Source organism: Theropithecus gelada, chromosome 8 (genome assembly GCF_003255815.1).
Source record: "Theropithecus gelada isolate Dixy chromosome 8, Tgel_1.0, whole genome shotgun sequence".
Taxonomy (NCBI): domain Eukaryota; kingdom Metazoa; phylum Chordata; class Mammalia; order Primates; family Cercopithecidae; genus Theropithecus; species Theropithecus gelada.
In genome coordinates this window covers 24,052,745-24,062,734 of record NC_037676.1, presented here as the reverse complement: position 1 = coordinate 24,062,734, position 9,990 = coordinate 24,052,745, and the positions used below count along the sequence as shown (strand labels likewise).

The following is a 9,990-nucleotide window of genomic DNA, read 5'->3' as shown; positions in this document are numbered from 1 at the left end:
CCCCCAAAAAAAAAAAAAAAAAAAAAAAAAAAAAAAAAAAAAAGAATCTATCATGGTCCTCTTTCCTCATTAACATACCCTACATTTGAAACGACTGAATGTATATACTTGCACGTTCATTTTTGTCATACCTGATAGATTTTTTTTTTCCATTAGATACATTTCTAGATGAGGTATTACTGGACAAATGTGACACTTTTTCCTTTCCTTAAAATTTTTCTTTTTTGTTTTTATTCATACTATTTTTATCCTGAAGAATTTATATCTCCATTAGCATCAAAATTGAAATACAGGGCCAATTTTTGCCCAATATCATCAAAGGACAAAGATTTTTAACCTTTTTCAAATGTATGGGTAAAAGATGGTATATGTGCATGTGTGTGTGGGCATGTGTGTGTATCAAAATTCTTTTGATAGTATGAAATTTTTTTTAATGTATTGACCATTTAAATTTTTCTTTTGTAAATTACCATTTTTGTTTTCTATTTTGGCTATTTATCATTCTTTTATTGATTTATAAAAGCTTTAACTGAGAAAGCTATTAACCTTTCATCTGTACTATATGTAACCTTTTTGCAGGTTGTTTGCCTTTTTTTATTTTTTTCAATAAACAAAGTTTCTTTTAAAAATACATATGCTTAATCTACAAACCTTTTATTTCTTCCTTAGAAACACATTTTAACAGTTGGGAAATGCAGCTATTTCTGAAGGGTAGGAAAGTCACTGGGGTTGTGAGTGTTCCCTGCAAAGGTACGTGCTCTTTTGTGGTTTCTTCTATTTTTGATGGAACTGTTACGCTAGAAATCCAAACAGGGAATAATCCTATCTTTAGTGCTTAGCTGCCCAGGTAGCTAAGCACAGTGTCAACAAGGAAACACTCATCTCAGGAAACATCTCCCCCGAGATGACTGCTTCTTCTGCTAGTGACAGCAGATCATGATCTTAGATTTGCACACTCAATATTGTCATGAAGTCATCTGCTGTATTAGGTACAATTTTGCCATAGGAACCTGCTTCCCCAAGTCCTGAGGTCATTACTGCCCCAGAATTTTGCTGAACTTCTCATGAGTCTTCTCCAACAGAGACACAGCCCACCTCCATCTTCAGCCCTGCAGCTCTGAAATAAGGCAATTCTAAGAGCTAACTGCTCACAGAGCTGAACACCAGTGTACAGAGTCAGGGAAAAACTACACAGAGTGACGGCTCATAATCTAAACATCTTCACTGCAGTTAACATTACCTCAAGTAGAGCACTCGAGATTGGATGATGAATCTAAACAAGTACTTCAAGGCTTTCAATGCAGCAAAAAGCAATTCAGTCTTGCTGGAGTCATCCGCATTAGCCACGTAGAAGTTCAGTACCTTGGAGAGTTTCCTTAGAAGAATGACAAAGAAAAATTAAGCCGATGAGCAACAGGATACTCTGAGGCTTGGGTAAGTTATCTAAGAGGGGAACGTGGCATACTGGAAGTAGAAGTCATAACTAATTATATCTTCTAGAATATGCCCTGAACAGCAAAATTAACTCTTTTCCAATTAAGTTTCCTCACCTGCCATCTAGGTTTGGAACTACCCTTCTGTTGAGAAATACTAGAAAAGGTTTCTTTCCCTTTGTGGGATTAAACAGGAGGGTTATGAAATGAAATGGTCGAAGTGACCCAAATTGCTAGGATATTTTAATCTCTGGTATGCAATTCTGACATCTTCAGATGCTCCCATAAAGAAGGGATTATGCCTGCCTACAGGAGTTGACTTAAAAGAAGCCTAATTCCTTTTATTCTGCCTCAATCCCTTGGGATCCATCAATATGGAGTCAGATAGAAACTTCATGGAGAAAAAAGGAGCTCAGTCAGACTCTCTGGAACATTCATGGTTCTAAGTATTCAATAGATAAAACTGTTCTGGGGTTTTAGGTTGCTCTTTGTGTCTTTCTAGAGTTTTTGGGCTAGGAATGGTCTTCATTTTGTGCTATCCCTTAGACTTTGGAGGGCACTGATATTTTAATCTTAAACCTTCCTTCTGGGAATCTTTGAGCTTTCCTATAATAATAACTATTATTATTATTATAGCTATAGTTATATATATCATATATATAACTATTAACAATTATTATTATTATTATTTAGATGGAGTCTCTCTGTCGCCCAGGCTGGAATGCAGTGGCATGATCTCTGCCTCCCGGGTTCAAGCACCTGGCCGAATTATTATTTTTAAAAAAGGAAACATATAGCATTGATCGAATCTTGCAAGTAAACCCAGATTACTACCACCTGGAGTGCTGTATTTGGCTCGGTTTGATCACAGTGATGGGATTTCCTCATCTGTAGCTACCGCCCACCTGGATGTGAGGCTCCTGGGTGGAACGGCCACCGTCACTAGCGTACTCGCTGACAGGTCACTGGGCAGCAATCTACATGATGTGGCCTAAGCCACTGTCATAAGAAGATCATCGACAAATCCAGCTACATTCCTATCACTATTTATCACATTCTGCACAATAACTGGAAGGCAACGGGGTGGGTGTGCCAGGTACATATGATGCCATGGTGAGTGCTCTGGGGAGGAATACGGAGTGGACTTTAGTTGCTTTCCTTAATCAGGGGCCCATAAACCAATGATAGAAGGCAGGCTGCACTACGGAAAAGGTAGAGACCACTGCCTCTTATGCAAAAGACGGGAAAAAGAAAACTTCTCATATCCTGTAAGTAATACATTTTACAAAGCATTTGTGGTACAGGGTTGAGGGCACGACCTTTTCTTCTATCAAACTTGGTCTTGTTTAATTCATGGTTTGATCTCCTTGATTCCCCACGCCAATCCCACTGACATCCAACCTCTAAGATCCTGAGTTGGGTCATTTGTCATTAATTTTGCTCTTGATTTTTTTTTTTTTTTTGTAATTTTCATTTTTAGATACAGGGTCTTGCTCTGTCACTCAGGCTGGAATGCAGTGGCATGATCACAGCTCACCGCAGCCTTGACCTCCATGGGCTTAAGCAATTATCTTGCCTAAGCCTCTCAAGTAGCTAGGACAACAGGTGTGTGCCACCACACCCGGCTAACTTTTTAATTTTTTGTAAAGACGGGTTCTCGTTATGTTGCCTAGGCTGGTCTTGAATTCCTGGCCTCAAGTAATCCTCCTGCCTTAGCCACATAAAGTGCTAGGATTGCAGGTATGAGCAACAAGGCCTGGCCTATTCTGGATTCTTAAGGAGATTTCACCTTATCCAGAAGGAAGGCCCTGATCTTAGCCCCCTTTCCACAGTTAGAATATTTAGATGGTTCCCTTTTTCCACCAAGAAGCTTAGAATAGAGTTCTGCCTTACTAGGCACATTTACTGAACACAGGTCCCTCTCGTTTCTCAACAATCCAGCCCTAAAAGTACAAATCCAAAGATCCAACAACACGCAGTTCCCTCAGATCATACTTACACGTATGCCAAAGTGGCACTGAAGTGCTTGTAAATGTAAGTTTCAAGTACAGGATTAAAATGCTGGAACTTGATGTCTCCTATCAGTGAAATAATAAATACCTGCCAAAAGTGAAAAACAGAAATAGCAGCACTGCACAATCCCAAGTATTCTGTCAACAAGCTGGATTTTAACATCTCGGTGCCTTCTTTTCTCTCCGGATCTTTTCTGCAGCATTCCCACTCTACCATTCCAGAGCTGATGTCAAGTCTTGAGGATTGTATTTATTTAACGTAAATAGAGAGACTATTACATGTCAGGCACTGTGCTAAATGCTGTGAAGAAACCCATTCAAGCCAGAATCCCCGGCCTCAGGGAGCTGACTAGGTATCTCAAAGACAGGGGAGTCGGTGCCCAGGTAACCTAAGGGGCAGGAGGAAGGAGGCTCTGGAAAGGGGTTTTCTCTAATCCAAGGATGCAGCTAATGAAACATTCCACGACATTTTTCTCCTGGGTACACTATGAGTGCCCCCAATAACAACTTCACCAGAGTTTCATCTCCCAATTACCCCTTGTATATTCCCTTGCACTGCCATTAGGCACATGACCTAAAATAGCCACACTGCCCTGCTTAAGACAGAGTGGTCAAAAGCAAGGGGCATTTGGGATTTCCATCTATGCCCACTGCCAGCTGCTCTGTCCCTCAGGAATCTGTTTCCTTGTCCCACAACATCCATAACCACTGTCTCTCTTTCCCATAAACCTGAGTCCAACCAGTTGGATCTCAACTAGGTGGCGTTTTCTTTATTTTAAACCATAGCTTTAATACTCTGATTATTTCTTAAACTCACTAGTTTCTTCAAGCTGGTGAATCCCCTAAAGCTGCAACTGACCTTCCTCCTCAGCTGTGGCATTCAGGTAAAATCCTGTCCTGAACTTTCACCCCACCAAGGTGAAAATGATGCTTGCTTTGGGCCTTTCAGCTTCTTCCCCTCCACCCTCACCTCTGGCCTTCCCAGATTCTGATATCACTTATCCCTATTCTGATTTCAATTCTTGCAATGGGTTGAAGGTTTAAGTGCTTTGTGTGACAAACTCAATTGTCTGCTGGGTTGAATATTCTGCCTAATGAGGCTCAGATTCACCTCTGACTTGTGAATTCAGTCTCCCTTGCATAAACACACCAGTGCACACACACACACAACATGTAACAATCCTCCAGACAATGGTAATGTGAGTTAAAATGATTCCTGATTTCTAATAAAAATAAAACATCTTATTTTCTCTAATAAGAAAGAGCATATCAAAAAGTGAGATCTAACAGGAAACAAATAAAGGCCTGAAATATAAGTCATTGTTTTTAATTGTAATTCTAGGAATTCAGCCTAACACAATAACCAGAGAGATGGAAACAAATATTTATGCGAGAAGATATTCACACAATCACTTATAATAGTGTAATATTGAAAACTATAAAGTTGTAGCAATAAACACTAGTTAATATGTTTAACTGCTTACCAGTGCATCAAACACAAGGAAGTCATAGGTTTCACTGTCTGACATTTCCATCATTATGTTAAAAAGTGCATCTAGTGTATCTTGCAAAAACTGAAGATAAGAAAAACACAGAGGTTATTTTGATGCTTTCATAGATACCACAGCAATCTGGGGACAACTAGGTTTAAATCAAAGAGGTTTAAAATAGCATTTTTTTAACAAACTGGCACACTTGTTTAACAGCGTAGATAAGTTTTATATTTACAATGAATGGTTTAATTTTAAATGTTAAACCAATTAGGTATAATTGGCATAATAGGTATATGTATGTATGTATGTATGTATGTTTCTAACTATGAATATATAAACATACCTTAACAATCTCTCCTCCATCCACTTCCATTAACTTCTTTAGGTTGTGTTTAATGTTCTGGGAGTTGGAACGCCAGTTTAACAAACCTAACAAGTCAACTAGGAAGGACAACCACAAACATTAGACACAGGTGAGACAGAACAACCCAGACCATTTCAGGACATAGCTGAAGAATTCCCTAGAACAGGTAATTGCTCTTAATAGTGTCTAATTCAAGATGCCTTATGTATTCTTTTACTATCTCCCATCCAAGTCGGGGAAAACCCTGTGGTCCTCTTTCATTCTTCAAAGAGAAAAAAATTAACTATTAATGCATAAGAATTTAAAAGAATATCTGACTGCAACTAACATTTCTCAAGTAATAACATGGTCATAAGAAGTAAAGCTAAGAAGCACGCTTATGTAAACTTCCTACTTCTAATTTGCTGCCTTACTTAACTTGTCCCTTATCACTACCTATGTCTGGGTGGATTCAGAGGGAAGGAAGAAACATAGGTATGTGTGCATCTCTCTCTATATATATATGTATGTGTGTGTGTGTGTGTGTGTGTGTGTGCGTGCGCATGTACGTGTGTGTGTGCGTGTACGTGTGTGTGTGTGTGTGTGTGTATATGCATTAATTTATTTCAACATCATGGACACACAGATTTTATTTTTTCCATCTTTTAGATGAGGAAACTGAGGCTTTGTGAAGTTAAATTACATGTCTTAGGAGAGGTAGAAATGGAATTTTATTACATATTTATCTGATTTGAAAAACCAACTCCTTGCTTTTCTATCATACAGTTTTCCCCAGAGTTCTTTGAAGAAATAGACAAGCAAGTTAGACAGGTGGCTACTTCAAAGAAAAGGTGGAACAGATTCATAGCCTTTAGGGTAAGTCTGGGATAAAAATATTAAGGCATTTTTTGACTTACAATGGAGAATTTTGAAACTTTAAGCCACTTACAGCTTTAATAAATGTTAAGCTATTAAAAATGTCAAAGAGGCTGGGCGCAGTGGCTAATGCCTGTAATCCCAACACTTTAGGAAGCTAAGACAGGAGGATTACTTGAGTTCAGGAGTTCAAGACCAGCCTGAGTAACATGGAGAGACCTTGTCTCTATTAAGAAATATAAAAGTGTCACAGAGAAACTGTAGTTATCTGGACTGTGACTGTATTATCACCTAGTTTAGTACATCAAGCTACTATTTCTATTCAGAGCATTATCTAGTAAATGTAGCAATACATATTTTTTTTTTTTTTTGAGAGACAAGGTCTCGCTCTGACACCCAGGCTGGGGTGCAGTGGTACAATCTCGCGCAGTGGTGCAATCTCACAATCTTGGCTCATTGCAACCTCCGCCTCCCGGAATCAAGTATTCCTCCCACCTCAGCCTCCGGAGTAGTTGGGACTACAAGTGCACCACCACACCTGGCTAATTTTGTATTTTTTGTAGAGAAGGGCTTTCGCCATGTTGCCCAGGTTGGTCTTGAACTCCTGAGCTTCAAGCAAGCCTCCTGCTTCGGCCTCCCAAAGTGCCTCCCAAAGGAATTACAGGTGGGAGCCAGGGCACCCGGTTGATATTTTTCAATCAATGAATTTGTAGAAATATATAAGTCATTACATGTGTATTTTTCATAAATAGTCAAAGTGCTTCATGAGGGTGTTTATCAGTTTGCCTATTGTTTAGGCCCAGGGAAACTGCCAAAACCTAATGCCTAAGGATTCCTTGTGTCTACAGAATAAACTTCCAATGAAACACAGAGAATGTAATAAGGCCCCAACTATGTCACTCCAGCACACCCCAACCACCACTATTCTCTTTTACCCTTTAGTAGTCAGAGAAATCTAATCACCACAGCCCATCCATGGCAGGTTCTGAAATATCTGTGTGTCTTTGTGTATATTTTTCTCTTTGCCTGAAATACCCAGAAATACTATGTATTTGGTAAGATGTATTTGGTGTCTCCTTGACTCTTCCCATAGTTTTGAGCCATTTGAAGGCAGGAACCATATAGTGTTCATTCTTTTATCTCGCCATAGTACTAGGTATCTATTAGGTGTTCAATACATGTCTGATGAAGGAATAAATGAATGAATGGAAAGGGAACCAGCAACTCTAAGGAAGCTGGTAATATGCTTAACCCAGTCATTAATGTATTCATTCATTCAGCAGGTAATTAACATAGGTGCAACGCTAGGCCTTCCACTAGGCACTGTCCACTTCCATATTCTCCAGCTCTGACTTCTGCCACAGGCTAGTCAAAGGTATTGCTCATTCCATCACTTGACTCATAGCCGCTGGAGGAAAACAATTTAGTTGCTTCACCAGGGGTGAATATTCACCCAGCAGCTTCAGCCCCGACAAAGTACCCAAGTATCATCCCAGAGGTTTATTTCCTAGTGATACCCGCATGCCAGATCACGGCTCACATAGGAAAATATTTTGGCATCTGGTGAACTGTTAGGTCTTAGGACCAGGAAAGCAAGTGACACAGCGTTACCGAAAGAGCCCCAGGCTTGCTGTGTTTCTAAGATGTACACAAGTTTATCCATGTAGCTCTAATTTTTTTCTTGCTGTGCAGTGTCTATTCAATTGTATGGGTGTACACAATTTGTTTATCCGCTCTGCTGCTGATAAACACTTGGGCTGTTTCTAGTTTTTTTTCTACCATAAGCAATTCTGCTATGAACATTCTCATACGTCTCCCGGTATACAGGTAGAGCAGCTTCTCTAGGGTAGAAAACTAAGGTGGGATTTCTGGGGCATCAGGAAGAATATCTTCAGCCATATTAAATATTATCCAAAGTCACTGTCCCCATTTTACATTCTCGTCAGAAATGTGTAAGAATTCGGGATACTTCAAATCTTCAGTAACGCTGAGTAAAAGCGAAAGTTACACAAGAATTCACACAGGACACAAGACTTCAACTAGACAGTTCAATTATTAACTACATTAATACTGTAGGCTGTATAATACTGTATACATGAAAATTGCTAAGAGAATAGATATAGGTGTTCTCACCACTGAAAAATAAGTAAGGTAGCATGCAAAAGTCACCAGTTGCAGGAGATTACTGGACACTTGAAATGTGGCTAGGGCAACTAAGGGACTGACTCATAATTTAATTTATTTATATAAAATAAAAACAATGCAAAATGAAACAACATACTTTAAGGGCTACAGATGTGGCAAAACCATAAAGAGAAGCGAGGGCATGAGAATCCCCAAATTTAGGGTAGTAACTGCCTTCTACCCTAGGAAGAGAATTTAAGAACACATACTTCTAAAAAGGAAAGTACGACAAAGCTATTCAGACTCAAAAGGTTAAAAGTCACTGGAGTTTGTAACAAACCGATCTTGGCGACTCTAACTGCAAAACAACAAACTGTAAACTGTTTGGAGCTACAAAGAGCTGTTTTCAAAATCCAAGTCCACCACTTAAGAGCTTAAGAAAGATTTTTTGCCACTTTAAAACTCAATTTTCTGGTCAATGAGCTGGAAATGATCATGGCAAAGTTGGTGCTGGAGGGTGAAATGACTGACGAGTATGAACCTCCTGGCCCAAGGCCACACACCTCTGGGGACCTGCACATTCCTCTCTTTTTCCTGGAAAAACAAATCTATTCTTACCTCCCACTGGGCCCAGAAACCAATGATCCCACACAAACTGGTCTGTTTTAGTATCGAAAAAACAAATCAAGTAAACAAAAAAGAGTCTCCAAGATCTGTCTGTTAAAACTCCAGTGGCTTTTAACCTTTTGAGTCTGAATAGCTCTCCTCAGGCGAAGGAGGAATGCCTTTGCTCGCCCTCTCAGCGAGAACACAGCTACCCTCTCTACTCAGTCAACGCCCTCACAGAGTTAGCCGATGGCTTATTAATGCTCTCCAGCGTTTTATTAAATCAAATTCATTCTTTATAATTTCCATCAAGTCAGAAAAAAGCAAATGCATGAATAATCTACAATCATTTGTCCCTGGAATACCCCATTTTCCCCGATGCTCACGATGCCTTTGCCAAGTCTCCATCTTTCCCTCTCTTGTCCCCTGGTCCCTCTCCCTGCTCCCAGTCCGTTTGGATAGCAGGTCACTCCTCTCTGATTCCGACGAGGCTTGCCTTTTTAAACCTTCTTTGCAATGAGATATTACTTCTGACTTTTTTTGTATGTGTTATGATGAGTTTGTCTTTTTTTAAATCAAAACATCAGGAATAAGGATGACAAAGTAAAGCATACAGTGTCATCCAAAGGAGCATTCTGTGATGATGAAATGTACATCCGTCTGCCCAGCACAAAAGTTAGCAGCTGCAGGAGACCAGAGTGCTCGAAATGTGACTAGGGCAACTAGCGGACTGATTTATACTTTGTTTTTATTAATACAATTTAATTAACAAATAAAAATTGTATATATTTACAGTGTACAACATGATGTTTTGATACACACACACATTGTAGAAGGGTAAATCAAGGTAATTAACATACACATTACTTATTTTTTGGTGGTGAGAACACTTAAAATCTACTCTCTTAGCAATTTTCAAGTATACACTATATTATTAACTATAGCCACGAGGATATATAACAGATCTCTTGAACTTACCCTCTTGTTTAGTGGCACTTTTGTACCTTTTGTCCAACTTCTCCCGAATCGCCCCACCCTCCAATTTTAATTAATTTAAATTTTACAAGCTACATGTGTCTGGGGGCTACCGTATCAAGACAGTA

The 9,990-nt window shown here is 39.3% G+C and overlaps 1 protein-coding gene across 1 annotated transcript in view; it reads right to left on the bottom strand.

Annotated features, from left to right (window-relative positions):
- The window catches only part of DOCK5 (dedicator of cytokinesis 5), a 233,633-nt gene that overhangs the window by 73,918 nt on the left and 149,725 nt on the right, over nt 1–9,990 (bottom strand). The window contains exons 19-22 of the mRNA XM_025394592.1: nt 5,282–5,379; nt 4,930–5,019; nt 3,433–3,533; nt 1,241–1,375 (exon numbers count right to left, since the gene is read on the bottom strand). Of these exons, the coding sequence (XP_025250377.1) occupies nt 1,241–1,375; nt 3,433–3,533; nt 4,930–5,019; nt 5,282–5,379 (424 nt within the window). The remainder of the gene's footprint in view (nt 1–1,240; nt 1,376–3,432; nt 3,534–4,929; nt 5,020–5,281; nt 5,380–9,990) is intronic.